Raw genomic sequence first — 23,881 nt, 5'->3', positions numbered from 1 at the left:
TGCATCATTTTAGCTGGTTTTATGGTTTTGGTGACCCTGTCTTTGACTTGACAAAACATTACACACAACTCTTGTAAATGTACTGTCCTAACATACTCTAAATGTATGCTTTCGCCGTAAAACCTTTTTGAAATCGTAAAACGTGGTTAGATTAAGGAGATGTTTATCTTTCAAATGGTGTAAAATAGTTGTATTTTTGAAAAATTTGAATTTTGACATTTATTTGGATTCAAATTTGCCGCTCTTGAAATGCACCTGCTGTTGATGGAGTGCACCACGGGTGGCACGCTAGCGTCCCACCTAGCCCCAAGAGGTTAAGACATGAAGGTCAGTCAATCCGGAAAATGTCAAGAACTTTGAAAGTTTCTTCAAGTGCTGTCGCAAGAACCATCAAGCGCTCTGATGAAACTGGCTCTCATGAAGACCGCCACAGGAAAGGAAGACCCAGAGTTACTTCTGCTGCAGAGGATAAGTTCATTAGAGTTAATTGCATCTCAGATTGCAGCCAAAATAAATGATTCACAGAGTTCAAGTAACAGACACATCTCAACATCAACTGTTCAGTGGAGACTGTGTGAATCAGGCCTTCATGGTCGAATTGCTGCCAAGAAACCACTATTAAAGGACACCAATAAGAAGAAGAGACTCGCTTGGGCCAAGAAACACGAGCAATGGACATTAGACCAGTGGAAATCTGTCCTTTGGTCTGATGAGTCCAAATTTTAGATTTTTGGTTCTAACCGCCATGTCTATGTGAGACGCAAAGTAGGTGAACGGATGATCTCCGCATGTGTTGTTCCCACGGAGGAGGTGTGATTGTGTGGGGGTGCTTTGCTGGTGACACTGTTTGAGCTTAGTGGCACTATCATTTGTTTTTCAACAGGACAATGACCCAACACACCTCCAGGCTGTGTAAGGACTATTTGACCAAGAAGGAGGGTGATGGAGTGCTGCATCAGATGACCTGGCCTCCACAATCACCTGACCTCAAGCCAATTGAGATGGTTTGGGATGAGTTGGACCGCAGAGTGAAGGGAAAGCATCCAACAAGTGCTCAGCATATGTGGGAACTCCTTCAAGACTGTTGGAAAAGCATTCCAAGTGAAGCTGGTTGAGAGAATGCCAAGCGTGTGTAAAGGTGTCATCAAGGCAAAGGTAGCTACTTTGAAGAATGTAAAATATAAAATATATTTTGATTTGTTTAACACTTTTTTGGTTACTACATGATTCCATATGTGTTATTTCATAGTTTTGATGTCTTCACTATTAGTCTACAATGTAGAAAATAGTGAAAATAAAGAAAAACCCTTGAATGAGTAGGTGTGTCCAAACTATTGACTGGTACTGTGTATTTCTTTGATAATCAGCTGGTGCCTGTGTGAGCACAAGGAGTGGCCCCTGCCAAACACACCTGATGTGTTATCGGATGGATAAGAATTGAAGAAGTGAATGTAACAGTTCCTGGCACCACTGTACACACAGCCCTGTCCCAAAACAATACCTTTGTGACATCAGTCATCTAGAATCCAGGCAGCCTTCTACTATGGACAATCACAGGGATAGGGTGGAGGAGTGTTTACCTTCCCATTAGTATAGTATGAGTATTTACCTTCCCGTTAGATCATGGGATTTTACATTTACTACAGAGATACTACAGAGAAAACATTGACTCTCTCTCACACTCTCTCACTCTCATTCCCTCTCTACCTATCCACTGTTCTGTCTCTATTGCATACTGTAACTTTCAGACAGGGTTCATTTCATTTCAATTCCAGTCAATTCAGGAAGTACATTGAAATTCCAATTATTTTCAATGAGAAAAATGTGGAATTGGAATTGACTGGAATTGAAATGGAATTGAAGCCATAGAGCTCAGTTAGTCACAGCAAAGAGCTGGCCTGGCTTGCTGCATGGGTCAAGGCCACAGGCTGAATCCTAACTTGAGACCTGTACATAGAACTTGAATTTCCATCCAAATCTCTCTTTGACATCATTAAATATGTTATATAATCAGAGGTATCTCACACACGTACCTCAAGTTACCGTAGGGTTCCACCCATAGTGAATATTTGTTTACTTTAAGTTGCTTTTTGTCCTTTGGGTCCTTACCGGCTTCTGTGTATTTCAGTCCCACTTTCTCCTCCTTAGTTGGGGGCCAGATGGCCTGCAGACGGCCTGGGGTGGACCGGTCCTCTCCATCACCTGGGGTCGACGCCCGCAACTGGCGGACAGAGGCACAATATTAAAAAAATATTTCAAGACAGTCTATATTTCAGGCATTAAGCACTTAACACAGAAATGAATGTCCCAGCAAACTGTGAAAGTTCCTACAACATTAGGGAACACTTCAACAACATTAAATAACGTTCCAACTGATTACCCCATTCACTCATATCAGACGATAGAGAGAAATCATGGTCAGATCAAGACAACATACTTTTGAATCAGTTATCTTTTCAGGAGTCTTGAAGTTTCTCTCAAAGATCCAGGCCTTCCTCTTCACTGCATCCTGGTCCCTCCTCAGGGGCCTGGGGACAAAAAAGGCCTTGAACGCATCAAATGCCACCTCCGCACTGGAGGGAGGCTTCTGAGGTCCCTTAGGTTCTGAGGGTTCTAGAGTCTCAGAAGGTTCTGAAGATTCCGGTTGCTTTATCACAGACCGTCCTTCAGTCTTCTCTTTCTCTGTATCCTTCTCTGTCTTCTCTTTCTCTGAATCCTTCTCTGTCTTTTCTGTCTCTGTATCCTTCTCTGTCTTCTCTTTCTCTGTATCCTGCTCTGTCTTCTCTTTCTCTGAATCCTTCTCTGTCTTTTCTGTCTCTGTATCCTTCTCTGTCTTCTCTTTCACCCCCCTCCCTTCCTCAGGTTCATCGCTGAATTCTTTAGACTCTTCTGACGGCTCGGACTCCTTCCTCTCCTCTCCTGTAGACTCCCTCCTCTCCTCTCCTGTAGACTCCTTACTCTCCTCTCCTGTAGACTCCTTACTCTCCTCTCCTGTAGACTCCCTCATCTCCTCTCCTGTAGACCCCCTCATCTCCTCTCCTGTAGACTCCTTCCTCTCCTCTCCTGTAGACTCCTTCCTTTCCTCTCCTGTAGACTCCCTCATCTCCTCTCCTGTAGACTCCTTCCTCTCCTCTCCTGTAGACTCCTTCCTTTCCTCTCCTGTAGACTCCTTCCTTTCCTCTCCTGTAGACTCCTTCATCTTACTGTTATCATCCTTCTCTATGTTCAGGAACTGGGAGAGCTGGTCCAAGAAAGTCCCCTGCCTCCTGCGAACCGTCTTCTGCTCTCTCCTCACAGGCTTGTTCACACCCAGGTCTGATGGTGATGGTGGTTTGATCAGGGCCACTCTGTCCTGATCCGGCCCTGCCGCTCCCTTCTTTCGGATCCTCAGACCACTGAAGAGGGCAGGCAGCTGGAGGGGCTTCTCCACCGGAGAACCGAGGGAGAAGGTGGCTCGGATGGAGGTGGTGCCAGGGGGAGGGCCACTGGTTGGACCTGGGGTTGAGGTTGGCCCCTGGGGACTTGTTGGGTGAGAAGGCCCGGCTGTAGACTTTGCCAATACAGGTGCTCTCTCTATCACTTCAGAGCACAGCATAGTTTCAGAAGGACAAGACACCACCCTGTCATTCCCAGTATCGGTCTCTCCTGTCTCCACTACTGCCCCAGTGAGACTGTCTGAATCTGAGTGTGGGTAGGTCTCCTCTCTCACCTTCACCTCAATGCTAGACCCACATCCTGGCTCCTCAGTCTGTCCTGTACCAACAACATGCTCCGTTTCAGCGAATGAATGCTGCTGCTCCTCAGAAACAGGTTCAGTCCTGATCATGGTTAGAACCACAGTTCTGTTGTTTGAAGATGGTGTTCCACTGGTGTCAGGTTTACCAGCTCTTACTGCAGAGGGGTTAGCAAGGTCTCTGGTTAAATCATCATCAGGTGTTGGTACGTCTTGAGGTTTACCAGCTCTTACTGCAGAGGGGTTAGCAAGGTCTCTGGTTAAATCATCATCAGGTGTTGGTACGTCTTGAGGTTTACCAGCTCTTACTGCAGAGGGGTTAGCAAGGTCTCTGGTTAAATCATCATCAGGTGTTGGTACGTCTTGAGGTTTACCAGCTCTTACTGCAGAGGGGTTAGCAAGGTCTCTGGTCACATCATCATCAGGTGTTGGTAAGTCTTGAGGTTTACCAGCTCTTACTGCAGAGGGGTTAGCAAGGTCTCTGGTCACATCATCATCAGGTGTTGGTGAGTCTTGGATTTGATTATCATCTGTACATGTTTCCTGTTTACTGCTGCTTGCTGGATTGGTTTCACTGTCTGTTAACCAGGTCAGTATGTTGTGCTTGTCTGTAGATTCATCTGTGTTGTTGCGAACATCCTTGGCGGTGTCTTTGTCATCAGTGTTACTGATTTCATCACTATTTAACATATCTTGATGAATTTTGTCTGTGGATCTGTACAGACGTTGCTGGTCAGTTATCTCTGACTGGTCTGTACTGGGACAGTCAGTGGCTACGTCCTGATTGGTGCTACCTGTAGCACACTGCGTGTCTGTGTCTATAGGCTCCTCCCTATTGCAGTCTTCTGATGCTCCACTGTTCCTATGTTTGTCTATGGACACTTTCAGTTCATTTTTTAAAGAATCCATTGGCCCCACATATCCTTGTAAGTGAGATGTCCTTTCTGGAATGCAGCCATCCGATTGGTCTGTTGACCCACCATATCCTTGTAAATGGGTCTTCTTATCTGTGATGTAGTCTTTTGACTCGACAAGACATTTACCATTTGCATCATCCTCCTTTAAGTCCATGATGTCACTCGGTGCTTCTGGAATCCATTGAGCCAGACCTCCATTCCTGTCACAATCCACAGAACAGCTAGTCCCTGGTGGCATCCCATCTACAGACTCCAATTCCCTGCAGCCCTCTGTTCCACATACTTCCTCTCTCTCATTGGCCCGTACAACTATGGTGGGGGTGGTGGATTCTCCATTCTTCTGAACCACACCTACTGCACTTGAATCCCCTCCTGTCCTCTCATTTCCATTGACTTCAACAGATGTTCCATGACTGCTGTTGACGTTCCCGGGAGAAGTGTCGGGAGAAGTGTCTGTCTCTTCAGAGAGAGTCCGGAAGAACTTCAGGACCGGCGTCTCGACATCAGGCCTCTGGGACTCGGACCGGTCGGAGCGGGTGAAGATGATGGGGTTGGAAGAGGCCTTCCTCTGAGCAGCATCAGTGTTGCCGTTCGCGTTCCTGTTTACTCTGTCCATGGTTGAGATCTTTATCCAGATTTAAATCATCAAAAATAAATCATAACAACTAATATGATTGAGGTCCAAAGCATGTCCAGCGATCGCCCCACACACCGTTCACTTTAATGCATGTAACGTACTTGAATCTGTCTCTGATCCAGGTAATGATGTGTTAGTCCAACACAATGTGGCCATTCAGTGTTGACGGGAAACAGTACATCCGTACACCTCCAGAAACACATGCTGCGTCTGCTCCAGAGGAAAATAACTAGAAAATAAGAAAGGCATCTAAATCCAACTATTAAAAAATATATATTCAAACTGATTTTCCTTTTTTTGTAGTCACAATAACAGTTGAAGGAAGTTTGAGTAGTAATATTATTTGAAAAGTCCTCCAAAAGTTGAAGGTGTTGATGGGGATACCATTCACCACCAAAATGTTTTGTGAGGAAGAAACATCAGCATGGAAAAATACCCAGAAGTGGTACTTAGTCATGCAGTGAGTTACCAGTACTTTTTTGCAACACATTCATGAGCTCTACTTAGCTTTAATAAAAACTCTATCATCAGTCTCATCTTCTCCTTCTCTGTTCAGATCCCTGTCTTCTGTTCAGATCCCTGTCTTCTGTTCAGATCCCTCTAGCTTTTTCTCCAACTAGACTGAAGCAGACCTCATCCAACTCTCCAGCTTTGTCACCTTCTCTCTTCACTGAAGACAGTCTGTCAGCAGCAGCCACAGTATCAGACAGTTGGTCTGGTTCTCTCCTCCACAACCGACCCTGAAGCTTCTCCTCCTTCCTTCTCTTACTAAAAAACAATCCTTCCCTGCAGTAGACTTGAGCAGTCCTCCCCTTCCAATGCTCCAGCCTCTCCTTTCCTTCCCTGTTCACTGAAGACTCTGTCCAGAGCAGTAGTAGCCACAGTGTTCGAGTGAATCAGACTACACCCTAAGAGCTCCCCGTTGGAGTGGTACTCTGGTGTCCACCCAGACAACAGTACAACACAGAACACCACACCCAGATTGACGTGCTGACTGATTGTAGGTTAAACAGGGTTGATGCAGTAGGATCTGGAGTAGGATATGTACTCTGGTGAGCTATTCTATTCAACTTCCGTTGTACCCCTTCAAGCATGGCTGGATCTAACACACATCCACTTTGTCCCCTCAATTCGTCGACAAAGCTTAATTGGACTGTGAAGTAGAGAGAGAATTCTTTCTCCCAGAACTCAGGAGTCTATAAAAAGGAGGTGTGGAGGTCTCCATTCTCTCATGTGTACTGACTGATCAACACAACACTAATCAGGTGCGTAGTCACCTACAACGCTTATTGTTCAATCTTATTTACATAGAAAGTTACTCTTCTTTTCTTAGATGGTAATATAAAGGTATAAAGGAGAATAGAAACGTTTTAGAGCTATGTGAAACGGACACAACCAATTACAAACGACATATTATGGTGTGTATGGGAAGGTAGCCTAGCGGTTAGCGCATTGGACCAGTGACACGAAAAGTAGCTGGTTGGAATACCCGAGATGACAAGGTGAAAAATGTATATGTTGTGCACTTGAGCAAGACACACACAGTCTAATCACTCCCGTAAGTCACTCTGGATAAGAACGTCCAAAATGTAATAGTTGTCCGTTGTACTTGAAAAGGCACCTCTTTTCCAATGACTCTATACATATCACTTCTCATACTTGTTTGATTTGGCATGCTATCGCCGCATGGTGTATTTACAGACCAGATTCATACATTATCAATTATAGAACTTGGGTTGAGACTTACAGTATAGTCTCCAAGGCTTCTGCCTAGCTTAGACTGCTGTACTGCTTTATGATTAGGCTTTAAATGACATTTTAGTCATTTAGCAGATTGCTCTTATCCAGAGCTCTTGCCCTTTCTCAAGGGCACGTTGACAGATTTTTCACCTAGTCAGCTCTGGGATTCATATCAATTACCTTTTGGTTATTAGCCCAACACTGTTAACCACTAAGCTACCTGAGTCATAAAGGATTAATGGAAGAAAGAGGTTTATGGTTCAAAGATGATGAGTCAGTGTGTGTGTTAGTGGATCATGACTATTGCTAAAATCTTGGTGCAGATTTTCAGGCTGTCACCATCGGTCACTCTAATATTTATACAGCCAAACTCCAAACCTAACAAACATCGTAGCATTTAAAGTTACTTCATTAGTTACTCTAGAAACAGACATGGCCATTGAGAGATTAACTGGGATACTTGGTGTGACCAGTACAGAGCAGGCCAACAACACCCCGCCCTGCTTAAACAGTCAGACCAGGCGCCTGTCAACGGGTAGCTGCTAGGCAAGATAGCTGGTGGCTAGCAGAAATACACACACACACACACACACACACACACACACACACACACACACACACACACACACACACACACACACACACACACACACACACACACACACACACACACACACCAACTATTTATTCATCAGTGGTGGGGGTAATGAGTTCTATCTCGTTAGTTCACACACATCACGTGAAATAATACATAAATAATACTAATCAATAAATCCCTTTTAGATGTAATAGGATTTCCATTACTAATAGTTACTATCACTCACCGCATATGAAGAGTTTCTTTCCAAAACGCTATATATTCATTTTTAGAACTGTTGGTAAATTATATTTTATTGTTTAAAGACATTTTTCACTATCTAATCATGGCATGGGGTTGTTCAATGACAGACATGTACAGTGACCTTGGAAAGTATTCAGACCGCTTCCCTTTTCCCCATTTTGCTACGTTACAGCCTTATTCTAAATTTCATTCAATTGTTATTTCCGCTCATCAATCTACACACAATACTGCATCATGAGCAATCAAAAACAGGTTATTAGACATTTTTTGAATTTTTTTTAAATTACAGACTCAAGTCTTCTTGGGTATGACGCTACAAGCTTGGCACACCTGTGTTTGGGGAGTTTCTTCCATTCTTCTCTGCAGATGCTCTCAAGCTCTGTCAGGTTGGATGGGGAGCGTTGCTGCACAGCTATTTTCAGGTCTCTCCAGAGATGTTCGAGCGGGTTCAAGTCGGGGCTCTGGCTGGGCCACTCAAGGACATTCAGAGACATCTCCCAAGCCACTCTTGCGTTGTCTTGGCTGTGTGCTTAGGGGCGTTGTCCTGTTGGAAGGTGAACCTTCGCCCCAGTCTGAGGTCCTGAGCGCTCTGGAGCAGGTTTTCATCAAGGATCTCTCTGTACTTTGCTCCATTCATCTTTCCGTTGATCCTGACTAGTCTCCCAGTCCCTGCTGCTGAAAAACATCCCCACAGTATGATGCTGCCACCACCATGCTTCACTGTAGGGATGGTGCAAGGTTTCCTCCAGATGTGACGCTTGGCATTCAGGCCAAAGAGTTCAATCTTGGTTTCATCAGACCAGATAATCTTGTTTCTCATGGTCTGAGAGTCCTTTAGGTGCCTTTTGGCGAACTCCAAGTGGGCTGTCATGTGCCTTTTACTGAAGAGTGGCTTCCGCCTGATTGGTGGAGTGCTGCAGAGATGGTTGTCCTTCTGGAAGGTTCTCCCATCTCCACAGAGGAACTCCGGAGCTCTGTCAGAGAGACCATCGGGTTTTTGTTCACCTCCATGACCAAGGTCCTTCTCCCCCAATTGCTCAGTTTGGCCGGGCGGCCAGCACTAGGAAGTCTTGGTGGTTCCAAACTTCTTCCTTTTAAGAAAGATGGAGGCCACTGTGTTCTTGGGGACCTTGAATGCTACAGAATTATTTTGGTAACCTTCCCCAGATCTGTGCCTAGACACAAACCTGTTTCGGATCTCTACAGACAATTCCTTTGACCTTATGGCTTGGTTTATGCTCTGACATGCACTGTCAAATCGTCTTATATAGACAGGTGTGTGCCTTTCTAAATTATGTCCAATCAATTGAATTTACCACAGATGGACTCCAATCAAGTTGTTGAAACATCTCAAGGATGATCAATGGAAATAGGATACATTTGAGCTCAGTTTCGAGTCTCATTGAAAAGGGTCTGAATACTTATGTAAATAAGGTATTTCTGTTTGTCATTTTTTATAAATTAGCAAACATTTCTAAAAACCTGTTTTTGCTTTGTCATTATGGGGTATTGTGTGTAGACTGATGAGGAATTATTTTTTACTTAATCCATTTTAGAAAAAGGCTGTAACGTAACAAAATGTGGAAAAAGGGATACTTTCCAAATACTTTCCGAATGCGCTGTATTTGTTTGAAATCTATCACGAGATGATTTCATTTCAGAGAGACAAATAATCATGTTTTTTTGCTAAATGCTATACAGTTGAAGTCGTATGTTTACATACACCTTAGCCAAATACATTTAAAGTCAGTTTTTCACAATTCCTGACATTTAATCCTGGTAAAAAAAATCCCTGTCTGAGGTCAGTTAGGACCACCACTTTATTTTAAGAATGTGAAATGTCAGAATAATAGTAGAGAGAATTATTTATTTCAGCTTTTATTTCTTTCATCACATTCCCAGTGGGTCAGAAGTTTACATACACTCTATTAGTATTTGATAGCGTTGTCTTTAAATTGTTTAACTTGGGTCAAACGTTTCGGGTAGCCTTCCACAAGCTTCCCACAATAAGTTGGGTGAATTTCGGCCCATTTTTCTTGACAGAGGTGGTGTAACTGAGTCAGGTTTGTAGGCCTCCTTGCTCACACACTTTTTCAGTTCTGCCCACAAATGTTCTGTAGGATTGAGGTCAGTGCTTTGTGATGGCCACTCCAATACCTTGACTTTGTTGTCCTTAAGCATTTTGCCACAACTTCGGAAGTATGCTTGGGGTCGTTGTCCATTTGGAAGACCCATTACGACCAAGCTTTAACTTCCTGACTGATGTCTTGAGATGTTGCTTCAATATCTCCACAAAATTGTCCTCCTCATGATGCCATCTATTTTGTGAAGTGCACCAATCCCTCCTGCAGCAAAGCACCCCAACAACATGATGCTGCCACCCCCGTGCTTCACGGTCGGGATGGTGTTCTTCGGCTTGCAAGCGTCCCCCTTTTTCCTCCAAACATAACGATGGTCATTATGGCCAAACAGTTATTTTTTTGTTTCATCAGACCAGAGGACATTTCTCCAAAATGTACGATCTTTGTCCCCATGTGCAGTTGCAAACTGTAGTGTGGCTTTTTTATGGAGGTTTTGGAGCAGTGGCTTCTTCCTTGCTGAGCGGCCTTTCAGGTTATGTCGATATAGAACTTGTTTTACTGTGTAGTTTTGTATCTTTTTCCTCCAGCATCTTCACAAGGTCCTTTGGTGTTGTTCTGGGATTGCACATTTCACACCAAAGTACTTTCATCTCTAGGAGACAGAATGCGTCTCCTTCCTGAGCAGTATGATGGCTTCGTGGTCCCATGGTGTTTTTACTTGTGTACTATTGTTTGTACAGATTAACGTGGCACCTTCAGACGTTTGGAAATTGCTCCCAAGGATGACTTGTGGAGGTCTACAATGTTTTTTCTGAGGTCTTAGCTGGTTTCTTTTGATTTTCCCATGATGTCAAGCAAAGAGGCACTGAGTTTGAAGGTAGGCCTTGAAATACATCCACAGGTACACCTCCAATTGACTCAAATTATGTCAGTTAGCCTATCAGAAGCTTCAAAAGCCATGACATCATTTGCTGGAATTCTTCAAGCTGTTTAAAGGCACAGTCAACTTAGTACGTGTAAACTTCTGACCCACTGGAATTGTGATACCAAAACTATAGTCTGTTTAACAAGACATTTTTGGAGTGGTTGAAAAACGAGTTTTAATGACTCCAACCTAAGTGTATGTAAACTTCCGACTTCAACTGTATATCCTCCACACTCTCTGAGAAATAAGTAGTACTGCTAGGTTTTACACAGTCTAATGTAACAAATAACTTGAATAAATAACAATACAAATGATACATTTGTGATGTCAATATCTAAAAAAAGATTTAAATAAAATGAATCAGTAAAGTAATATGAGATCTGGGGGCCGATTGGCCATCTGGCAATTCTGGCAAATGCCATATGGGCTGGACAATTTGGGTTGGGTTGGCTGTTGGAAATTGACACATAGGGTGCCTATAAACACAGACAGAGCACATTGTCACCTCAATCAAACCTTCCTGTTTTTTGAGCAGTTAAAACCATGATTTGGTCAAACAGTAAAGTGCATTATCCTCATGATTCCTGTAATGAAAGTGTCTGCCCAGCCCCTCTGCTTGTTTCGCTGGGGCCTGGTGCTGGGATGAGCAAGCCACCCGATGCGCTCAAGAGAAGAAAGAAAAACATTTCAAAACGCAATTGCTGGAAAAACACAGCTTTGAAAGCTTCGTCCATATGACCCTGTCAAAGAGAGGAGGATCTCAGCTTTCTGTAAGTACTGTCAATATTCAGCTCAATAGAAACTATTTTACAACCAAGATATATGATATGGCTTTGCGATATGGAACAATGCAGATGCAGAATGTGCACCAGCCATTGCGAGGGCATATACCTATAGGTCTATAACTACCTAGAGTTAATATGTTTTGAGTTAAGCAATCATTTCTCTTAAAAAAAAACACAAATGTGAAAAATTGGTGGATATAGCGTTTTGGAAATAAACTTCTTCACACTCCTCTAAGGGAAATATCTACCACATCATTGACACTCACTCGCAGCGGGGAGAAAGGTGAGTCGCTGGTGATGTCATCTTCCAGGGGTGTGATCCTGAGGAAGTCAACGTGTTTGGGGCGGGAGAGGCAAGATGGGCAGGAGAGAGACCGGCAGTAGGACAGAGACTCTTCCACCTCTCTCTGCCAGATCTCCTCCTGTCTCCTCAGGGATTCGTCTCTCTGCCAGATATCCTCCTGTCTCCCCAGGGACTCATCTCTCTGCCAGATCTCCTCCTGTCTCCCCAGGGACTCGTCTCTCTGCCAGGTCACCTCCTGTCTCCTCAGGGACTCGTCTAAAGAGAAGAGACAACCGGAACATCAGATAGAGTTGGTAGAAGTTTAAATTTGGGGTACATTTCATTTTAAATTCAGTCAATTCAGGAAGTGACTTGAAATTCAATGAATGAATGGAAAACCCCACATAGAAACCATTCCTCTTAAGCTGGGTAGAAGTTGGTATTGTGTAATGTGCTTAACAAGTCCAGTTCCACCTTCTACTACAGTAATGCTTATTGGCCAAGGTTGACACCAAGGTTAAAACTTCAACCTTCTGTAAGGCCATATCTTTCCCTAAGTTTCCTAATGCATTTCCTAATGCAAAAGAATTCATACAAATGGACTCTGACTGAGTGTAATAACCAGGGCACTACAGCACCCACAATACTGTATGGTTCTGTATAAAGTTAAGCTGTGGCGCCACCTTCAGAATTAGAAGTGGAATTGCTGCCATTCTCAGCAATGACGTGAGTTCTTCATGTCCTTCTGAACATCAACTCAGTAGCCCCCAGTGGTGGAAAAAGTACAAAACGGTCATACTTGAGTAAAAGTAAAGATACCTTAATAGAGAATGACTCACGTAAAAGTGAAAGTCACCCAGTAAAATACTACATAAGTAGAAGTCTAAAGGTATTTGGTTTTAAATATACTTAAGTATGGAAAGTAAATGTAATTTCTAAAATATATATTAAGCACACCAGACGGCACCATTTTTTTTTATTTTTATGGATAGCCAGGAGCACACATCATTTACAAATGAAGCATTTGTGTTTAGTAAGTCTGCCAGATCAGGCAGTATAGATGACCAGGGATGTTATCTTGATAAGTGTGTAAATTTGACCATTTTCCTGTCCTGTTAAGCACAACAAATTTACTTTTGGGTGTCAGGGAAAATGCATGGAGTAAAAAGTACATTATTTTCTTTCGGAATGTAGTGAAGAAAAAGCCAAAGTTGTCAAAAATAAAGTACATACTACAAAAAAATTACTTAAGTAGTACTTTAAAGTATTTTAACTTTACCCCACTGGTAGCCCCAGCCCATATAACAGCATGGAACTGTACTGATATTGTAAATAATCACAAGTCAAATCAGCTCATGTCCTTCATGTTAACCTGTAATGAGATGTGAATGACTGAGATACACTACTTGACCAAACGTTTGTGGACACCTGCTCATCGAACATCTCATTCCAAAATTATGGGCATTAATATGGAGTTGGTCCCCCCCTTTGCTGCTATAACAGCCTCCCTCCACTCTTCTGGGAAGGCTTTCCACTAGATGTTGTAACATTGCTGCGGGAACTTGCCACAAGAGCATTAGTGAGGTCGGGCACTGATATTGGGTGATTACTCCTGGCTTGCAATCGATGTTTCAATTCATCCTAAAGGTGTTCGATGGGGTTGAGGTCAGGGCTCTGTGCAGGCCAGTCAAGTTCTTCCACACCGATCTCGACAAACCATTTCTGTATGGACCTCGTTTTGAGCACAGGGGCATTGTCATGCTGAAACTGGAGAAGACCCTACCCAAACTGTGCCAACAAAGTTGGAGGCACAGAATCATCTAGAATGTCATTGTATGCTGTAGCGATTTCCCTTCACTGGAACTAAGGGGCCTAGCCCGAACCATGAAAAACAGCCCCAGACCATTATTCCTCCTCCACCATACTTTACAGTTGGCTCTATACATTGGGGCAGGTAGCGTTCTCCTGGCATTCTCCAAACCCAGATTAGTCCGTCGGACTGCCAGATGGTGAAGCGTGATTTATCACTCCAGAAAACATGTTTCCACTGCTCCAGAATCCAATGGCGGCGAGCTTTACACCACTCCAGCCGACGCTTGGCATTGCGCATGGTGATCTTAGGCTTGTGTGCGGCTGCTCGGCCATGGAAACCCTTTTCATGAATCTCCCGACTAACAGTTCTTGTGGCAACATTGCTTCTAGAGGCAGTTTGGAACTCGGTAGTGAGTGTTGCAACCGAGGGCAGACTATTTTTACGTGCTACGCACTTCAGCACTCGGCATTCCCATTCTGTGAGCTTGTGTGGCCTACGACTTCCCGGCTGAGCCGTTGTTGCTCCTAGACATTTCCACATCACAATAACAGCACTTACAGTTGGTCGGGGCAGCTCTAGCAGGGCTTGTTGGAAAGGTGGCATCCTATGACGTGACTGTGTGCTTGATTTTATACACCTGTCAGCAATGGTTGTGGCTGAAATAGCCGAATCCACTAATTAGAAGGAGTATCCACATACCTTTGTATATATATATAGTGTATGTGTGTGCCAGGTAGAATGATAACAGATGGCTCAGCTGGTGAGGCTGTCTGGATGAAGATGTCTGGTTGGCAGGAATACCAGGGTGATGGACACTGTGTTAATTGGTCAGCTACATCGTGGGTGTGGCCAATGGCCAATGACACACAATCCATGTCTCTATTGTATCAAGGCTTAATAATCCTTCTTTAACCTGTCTCCACCCCTTCATCTACACTGATTGAAGTGGATTTAACAAGAGACATCAATAAGGGATCATAGCTTTCACCTGGATTCACCTGGTCAAGAGCAAGTGTTCTTAATGTTTTGTATACTCAGTGTAAATAGACAGCTGCTACTTTGTGATTCTGTTCGTTTTCACACACGAGAGCAGAAGATGCCGTTACCAGTAATCACCTCTTATGCAAAAACTTCACTCCATTGAATTCACTCCATTGCATAATAGTGGAGGGTGCATAAAGATGGTGGCCCACAATGCACTTACCACACATTCCTTGTTTTGCTAAGTTCTCCATATTGTACATTTCTCTCCGTTCCATTTTGTTTTTGTATGGTCATTAACAGAGTCTACATGATCCCAATTTTAGCTTCAATATTTTTAACAACTCAGTGGATAGCGCTAAAACAATTACATCATATCTGAATTCTTCCACCTTTATGAATGTTCGCCAATGGAGTTCATTTCAAACTTTGGGTTGTACCGACCAGTTTAGGACTGTAACCAACATAAGACACCTGGCCTTTGAAAACTATACCTATAAGACCTTGAAGCTCTGGCACAATCACACTGAACCATGCTGATTAACCCTAGGTTGCACTCCTGACTGTTCCTTCCCATTGAAAATACCTCTGCTTTTTTTGTTCACACAAACACTAGTCCTTAATCCTGAACCTAGGATGGACTCCGGTCACTGCACATTCTATCGTGGCCTCCAGAGAGAGCTGCTGTCAGGTGCCCACTGACCCCATGCTTGAACACACACACACACACACACACACACACACACACACACACACACGCACACACGCACACACGCACGCACGCAGGCACGCACACACACACACACACAGACACATACACATACACATACACATACACATACACACACACACACACACATATACACACAGGCACCTCTGGTGCACTAAACATGGGTAGAGAGGATTGATGGTACAGATGTAGGATCTGCATTTGAGACAGTTTGATACAACAGGAATATAATCCTGCATCAAATTAGGACCCTACATCCGTACTCTGGAAATGATGGCTCCATGCTGGTTGATGAGAGTTAACGGCCTGAAAGGGAGTGTGATAAATTGGAAAGTAAAAAAGGCCCAGCATCCGTGTGTGTGTGTGTGTGTGTGTGTGTGTGTGTGTGTGTCAGAGACGTTTATGTGTCAGAGCCCTGCTGAGAAGCCTTGGCCCCTAACAGTCACCTGACTATAAAGAATGCAGAGTGGTTGAGGCAGAAACAGCAGATCACTAAGCGATGTGTAAACCTGACTGTCAGAACCTAGCTAGAGCATCATAGAGCTCTGCTTTCCACTTATTCACCCCTATCTCTCTGTCTGTCTGTCTGTCTGTCTGTCTGTCTGCCTGCCTGCCTGTCTGTCTGTCTGTCTGTCTGTCTGTCAAGGAAGAGAAGCAGCTTCTACTGTTTTAAGGGTCAGCTGATTAACCTGTGCAGCTCAGTATACATCCTCAAAGACAAGAACACTGGATATTAGTTACGTAACAGAATGTGTCTAACTCTGTTCTACGCAGTATGTTTTCCCCATTCTGTAAGCTTATCTTTCTTGTTATAATTTGGACATGATGAATTGCATAAGGTGACCACTCACCTGAAGACAGCACAGCGGACAAACTGGAAACACCGGGCTCAGCCCAACTGGAGTCGCCTTTGCTCTGGCTGTCATTCTGGTTTTGCTCATTCAGCCTCAGGTCTAGCCATGCTACTCGCTTTCTGGTCCCCTTTTTGTCCCCTACCTGTCCTCTGTTGACCTTAACGTCTCTGTTGTCACCTCTATCACTACTCCCACCCTGCAGGACAAGATGGCCTGGTGCCGAGGTCTTTGTCCCTTTCTGACCTTCCTCATCTCTCATTCTTCTTCCCTCGCTCATCTCCTCATCAGGCTGGGAGAGGGACCGAGGCAGGGGACGGCGGCTGAGCCGGGGGCTGGACAATAGGGAGGACATAGGAGACAGGATGGGGGACATCATAGGGGACATGCTGTCAAAGCTACTGGAGGTCCTTGGGGACGAGGTGTCCAAGAGAGAGGGCAAGGAGGGACGCTTCCATTCTCTCATAGGGTCAAAGGTCATGGTGTTGCCATTGGAGAGGTCGATGGGATCCCATGACGATTCTGGAGAGGTTTGCTCTAAGTTGAAGTTCCAGGTTGTTTCTCTGAACTCTTCTCTACACCTCACTGCCTCCCAGTCCTCGTCTTCCCCCAGACCCTCCATCCTCAGGGCTCTCCGCAGGCTCTGGCTCAACGCCTCACCCAGGGCATGAATCTCCTCAGCTGGGAGAGGATCGTCCAGAGTAGTCCCCCAATCCTGGAGCTCTGGCTGGAGCTGGAAAGAGGATTCAGGTTTGGTCTCGAACACTGACTCTTCTTCAGACACATCTGGCGTAGAGGTAAATAGTCCAGAAAGACTCCCCTCTCTCCCTTCTTTAATCCAGTCAGCGCTGGTGAGACTGACCCTCCGTATGATCCCCTCCACCTCCTCAATCTTCTCCATCACCCTCCAGGCTGCTTCCCTCCTCTCCATCTCTATCTCCTCACACCGTCGCTGGGCTGACCTCTCCATCCTCCACCCCTTCTCTGCTCTGCCTCCCTCCTGGCTTGGGCTCAGGGCCTGGTTGGTCCCCCCCTCTGGAGACTGCCTGGTGCTGTCCTGGGAATCCTCTACCTCTTGAGGTTTAGATGGGAAGGGAGAGGTGTTACACAATCCGTTGTCGTACTCTGAGAGCTCCGTCTCTGAGTCAATGTGAACAGGCTCTTCTTTCAGAGTTACAACTTCTCCGGGTGTGTGAGAACTGTAGTGGTACTCAAATGGGAGAACTTTGTTCGGAGAACAAGAGCGGTTCTCAGAGAGTAGAACCTCTCTGAGGGAGTCCAGAACAGCGCTGGAGGGACCGGTGCATGGCCTCTTTGTTCCCCATGTCATAGTTGGACTCTTAGAACATTTCTCCCTCTCTCTGCCTCCCTGGACAGTGTCCGTCTTCTCCTTTTCTTCTCCTCTCATGACTGTATTCCTCTTCCATGTGAAATTAGAGTTGGAGACACCATCAGAAGGATAGGCTGGACTTGACTCCACTGAACCCCACTGAAGCGTCTCCTCGGCTGGGCGAGCGCTCAGCTTCCACAGCCTCTTCAGCCTCATTCCCCTAGAGGTCCCTGCTATCCGTGGGGTCCCAGGGGATAGGGTGAGGGTGTGCTGGAGGCTACTGGTGCCATTCAGCCCCTCAGTCCTCCTTCTCCTGGTCACCTGGGGGTCTGGTGGTAGTCTGGCTGAGCAACCATCTTGGCTCTCCGCAGAACCCAGGTGCCTGAGCTTACCTCCCTGGTTCCCCATCCCAACCCTGGCCTTGCACTCCGAACAGAAAGGTAGCAGGTGGAGGTCAGCCAACCAGTTGAGCTCAGAGTCTGACAATGATCCTAAACCATCCACCTTGTTGTCTTCCTCAAAACTCTGTTTCTGTTTTTTAAACCCAAGTTCTTCTGACTGATCCCCCTGCACTGTCTCAACTGGCCCCTCCTCCATTGGATGGTGGGAAATGATTGGTTGAGCCCTAAGAGAGGCGGTCTTGTGGAGGGATGAACCGGGGCCCCTTTGGATAGGGGTGGGGATGAGGATGAATGGCCTCACAGAGCTCCTCTCCCTGATGGGTTGGTACAGATGCAATGTGCTGTGGGTCCCTTCCATGATAACACCTGCTGTAGTAGTAGTTGGCATGTAAACTGGTTGAAAATTGTCTTAAAGTGTCTGAACAACGTAGTCTAGAAGCTCATCAATGGACTTTCTTCCGTTTCCTTTGGAATGGTTTCCTCCTAATGAAAAAGAGGTGGTTGGTTATGTTAGGATATTTTTCGGGCATGAGTTGTGGACCGTTTTCTTCAGGTAAGGTAGATGAGTGGATTAGAATGGAATATAAGCGCATACGTTCATGAACAAGGAAACATTTTTATGTAACCCTAAAACTTTTTTGAAGAGCAAAAACATCCCGTCTGTCTCTTCACAGAGCACCTGACCGCAAACTTTCTCTGCCAGAAATAGAAACCATGCAAGATTAGATTATAACGGATGAGATATTATATTATCTCAGAGAGAGCGAGAGAAAGACACAGACAGAGTATGACCATATTAGAGACACATATTGCCCACAGATTACAAACCCACAATGAATTTGAAAACAAATCCAATCTTGATAAACTCCCATATCTATTAGGTGAAATAGTACAGTGTGCCATCACAGCAGCAAGATGTGTGACCTGTTTCCACAAGAAAAGGGTAACCAGCGAAGAACAAACACCTTTGTAAATACAAACTATCTGTCTTTTTATTTTCCCTTTCCTACTTCAACTATTTGCACGTTGTTACACCTGCATTTACCATAAAAGGTAATGGATGAACAGGTCAGTAACTCATCAAGTATGATACAATATTGTGTAAAACATTGAATTTGTAAATGCATCGAATTCAACTTTGTTGAAGCCCCATTGGCAGCGATTACAGCCTCGAGTATTCTTGGGTATGACACTACAAGCTTGGCACACCTGTATTTTGGGAGTTTCTCCCATTCTTCTCTGCAGATCCTCTCAAGCTCTGTAAGGTTGGATGGGGAAAGTCACTGCACAGCTATTTTCAGGTCTCTCCAGAGATGTTCGATTGGGTTTAAGTCTGGGCTCTGGCTGGGCCACTCAAGGACATTCAGAGACTTGTCCCGAAGCCACTCCTGCATTGTCTTGACTGTGTGCTTAAGGTCGTTGTCCTGTTAGAAGGTGAACCTTCGCCCCAGTTTGAGGTCCTGAGCCCTCTGGAGCAGGTTTTCATCAAGGATCTCTCTGCATTCAGGCCAAAGAGTGCAATCTTGGTTTCATCAGACCAGAGAATTGTGTTTCTCATTGTCTTAGAGTCCTTTAGGTGCCTTTTGGCAAACTCCAAGCGGGCTGTCATGTGCCTTTCACTGAGGAGTGGCTTCCGTCTGGCCACTCTACCATAAAGGCCTGATTTGTTGAGTGTTGTCCTTCTGGAAGGTTCTCCCATCTCCACAGAGGAACTCTGGAGCTCTGAAAGAGTTCTCGGGTTCTTGGTCACCGCCCTGACCAAGGCCCTTCTCCCCCGATTGCTCAGTTTGGCCGAGCGGACAGCTTTAGGAAGAGTCTTGCTGGTTGCAAACGTCTTCCATTTAAGAATGATGGAGACCTCCGTGTTCTTGGGGACCTTCAATGGTGCAGAAATGTTTTGGTACCCTTCCCCAGATCTGTGCCTCGACATAATCCTGTCTCGGAGCTCTACAGACAATTTCTTCAACCTCATGGCTTGGTTTTTGCTCTGACATGCACTTTCAACTGTGGGACCTTATATAGACAGGTGTTTACCTTTCCAAAACATGTTCAATTTAATTGACCACAGGTGGACTCCAGTCAAGTTGTGGAAACATCTCAAGAGTGATCAATGGAAACAGGATGCACCTGAGCTCAATTTCGAGTCTCATAGCAAAGGGTCTGAATACTTATGTAAATAAGGTATTTATAAAAACCTGTTTTCAATTTGTTATTATAGGGTATTGTGTGTAGATTGATGAATAAGGCTGTAACGTAACAAAATGTGGAAAATGGGGAGGGGGTCTGAATACTTTCCGAATGCACTGTACTGCTCTGCTAACTAGCTAGCTAAAGTGTAGTCACTGACTAGCTAAGACAGAGAAAGGGGACTTAAATTCATGGATGGGCACAAAGATCTCTGATCGCACGCTGGTGAATGGTAGCTTAGTGTTGGCTAGAGATGAAGTGCAGGAGCTTCCTGCAAGAAGTTGTAGTGTTGCTGAGGTCTTCTCTATTGCTAATTAGTATTTGGAATTTTTGGGAGTAAATTGAGGTGAATATATTGATTAAACTCACCTTATCCAAGAGAGAATTACATGGCTATCAAAACGTCATGCCAGGGTAAGCCTACACAAAACACAGACTTTATATGAAGTAGTTCTAAAATCCCATACGCAAAAATTATTGGAACCATTACCGGGTTTTACCGCTAGGTTTTATGGGTATTATGAAATGTCCACTGTGCCGGACAATAGACAATCAAGTTATCTTTTCAGGGCCAAGATGGCGTCACTTTGAGTGGGTGTATTTGAACGTACATCCCAACAAACCAGGAAGACTATGATCAATACTCAAGGATTTTAATACTTTTTGTTGTTGTAAACTGACCCTTACCTATATGAAGTAACAGAAGGTGATTGGAAAACACGGTGATCACATGACTCCATTGGCTGAAAAGATGCTAATCACCTCAGATGCTAGCAGTGAAACAAAAGCATGCAGCCCACATATTTTGTATTTGTATTTATTATGGATCCCCATTAGCTGCTGCCAAAGCAGCAGCTACTCTTCCTGGGGTCCAGCAAAATTAAGGCAGTTAAAGACCTTCCAGAACTCATGGTAAAAGACTCCTTATATTCACCACTGCCACCTACGCCGAGTAAGAGCCCTCCTACCAAATACAGGGCAGTCGAAAATTATTCTACCAACCCTGACGTTCTCAAAGTCATCTTTGAGAAACTGGCCATTAATGAAACGACAACAGAGACTACCTCCAAATCAATGGAGTCTCTTTCAGCCACTGTGCAGCAGCTCCTCAACCAGGTGTCAACCCACATCGCCACATCAGCTGTAACATTAGGTTCGTTTTAGACTTGATTGAGCTGATTCAGTTGACTCTGAGGCTATTATTTTATTCCTCGACTTTTGTCAAGCATTTGATAGAATAGAACACAAATTCCTAATTCATTCCTTGTACACTTTTAGTTTCGGGACTATCTTTGTCTCTGATATCAATATGTTTTATAACAATATTAATAGTTATATTATGATTAATCGTAACACAACCAGAATATTTCATATTCACCGTGGTCTACGCCAGGGTTGTCCTATTCCATCTTTCTTATTCCTTTCAGTTGTAGAATTACTATCTATTAGCATTTTAAACAACCCTGAATTAAAAGGTATTTCAATATTTGGTAAACAAATAAAAATATCTCAATTAGCGATACAAATCTGTTTCTAAAAGATCAAGTTGCTATTGCACTTAATATTATCAAATCATTCTCTTCTGCTTCTGGTATGAAATTTAATTTAAATAAATGTGAAATATTGTCCCTGCATAACTCAAATTACCAATCTGTTGAGAATATTCCAGTGAAAGACCATGTGAAATATTTAAGGGGGTGCACATGGTGAAAAACCATATTGTCCGTCAACATCTTAATTTCTTTCTGAGATTAAAGAAAACAAAATCCATCTTTAATAACTGGCTCCAGCATGACCTCTCTATTATTTGAAGGGTTTTACTGTCCAAAGCAGAGGGTCTGTCACGTTTTGTCTACCCTGCTCTATCCCTATCTGTAGCTGATCAAACCAGCAAGGATATCAACAACACTTTCCTAGACTATATATGGAAAAATAAACAACGCAAACTTAAGAAGTCTGTAATATCAAACCAAAGAGCTGATTGTGGACTTTAAGTACTAGATTTCATTGATATCAACAATACCTTGAAATTAAACTGGATAAAAGATGTTTAACTCTGAATCTATATGGTACTTCATTCCCTGTCATATTTGTATGAAATTGGGCGGTCTTCAATTTTTGTAGAAGTGCAACTATTCTCCAGCAAAATTACCTATCAAACTGTCCAAATTTCATGAACAAGCCGTTTTAGCCTGGAAACTATGTTATGTCCACAACTTCTTGCCACACAAGGCACTTCTGTGGAACAACAAAGATATTGTTGTTAAAAACAAGTCTATGTTCTTCCCTAAGTGATTTGATTTATTTGATAAAGAAGGAAATATACTCTCTTATTGAAAGTTCTTATAAACATATAACTTCCCAATACATTATAAAGAATGTAATTCCATATGCAAAGCAATACCTTCAGGACTTACTAAATTAATAAAATCTAATTTGTTTTGGAGAGCATGTCAAGGTAGATGCACAATTTATGTTGGAATGTTGCCCCCTGCTGGATAAGAAATGTAATAATACATTCATAAGATAATTTTTTCAAATCAAATCAAATTTTATTTGTCACATGCGCAGAATACAACAGGTGTAGACCTTACAGTTAAATGCTTACTAACAAGCCATTAACCAACAAAGCTGTTTTTTTTTAAATAGCCCCAAAAAAGAACGAAATAAAAGTAACAAATATCTCCAAGAACAAGATCTCTCCTAGAGGGAAATTCTTCTGGAATGCATATATTACTGAAATTTAATGGAAGAAAGCTTGGTTGCTCCTACACAGATTTTGAATATCAAATAAAGTAAAATAAATGAACTTTAAAATATTGCACAAAATATATCCTTGCAAGAACTCGTTGTCTAAATTAATGGACTTTGAGGACATAAGACTTTTCTGTGATAAAGAAGGAGAAACTATTTTTTATGAGTGATTCTGTGAAGTTATTTTAGAGCGAGTTAAGTATTTACATGTTTTATTTAATCAATAAGACCCATGTATTTACAATGAAAGATGTAATATGTTATTATTCAAATGAAAACAAAACTACTGAATTAGTCATTATTTTTTCGTTCTCTCTGGTAAATTTTATATACACAGAAACACATATTTGAAATCTGTCCCCAAATGCAATATGTTTTTACTTGAAATCCAATATTTAATAAAATCTCTAGAATTAGTCAATAACAAAAAAAAAAACACTGTATTCTTACAAGTCTATCATAGGTTTGTACTACTGTAACCCCTGGCCTTTATTTTATTTATTTTAGGTACTTTAACTTTTGAAAGTCAATTCTTGTGATTTAATTTACTTTATAATGTTATTTTATGTTTCTTCAGAGAAAATATATGTGTAATATATGTGTAGTGATGTACAATGTTTTTTGTTATTGTATTGTAATTTGAAATAAAAGAAAAGCGAAATAAAAATAAAGTGTTTTATTTTTTTTTTATTGTGATTTTCCGACAATGTCTGGTAATTAGTTATTGCACTGTTATTACAATGCACTGTTTCAATGGTATTCAACTTTTAACATGTTCGGATCAATCCGATATAAATGTTGCACTAATAGTCCTGAATACAGACCAGCAATGGGCAAGTCATAATTACGCACACATTACGCACAGAAAAAAACGATCAGCATCAAAGTGAAC

The 23,881-nt window shown here is 43.2% G+C and overlaps 1 protein-coding gene across 1 annotated transcript in view; it reads right to left on the bottom strand.

Annotated features, from left to right (window-relative positions):
* The window catches only part of LOC106571113 (uncharacterized), a 53,756-nt gene extending 47,433 nt beyond the window's left edge, over positions 1–6,323 (bottom strand). The window contains exons 1-2 of the mRNA XM_045695570.2: positions 2,438–6,323; positions 2,110–2,221 (exon numbers count right to left, since the gene is read on the bottom strand). Coding sequence (XP_045551526.2) covers positions 2,110–2,221; positions 2,438–5,266 — 2,941 coding nt within the window. The 5' untranslated portion in view covers positions 5,267–6,323. The remainder of the gene's footprint in view (positions 1–2,109; positions 2,222–2,437) is intronic.
* Positions 6,324–23,881: the final 17,558 nt, after the last annotated feature.

The sequence above is a fragment of the Salmo salar genome, chromosome 15 (assembly GCF_965601325.2).
Source record: "Salmo salar chromosome 15, fSalSal1, whole genome shotgun sequence".
Lineage (NCBI taxonomy): Eukaryota > Metazoa > Chordata > Actinopteri > Salmoniformes > Salmonidae > Salmo > Salmo salar.
This window is presented reverse-complemented; position numbering and strand designations above follow the sequence as displayed.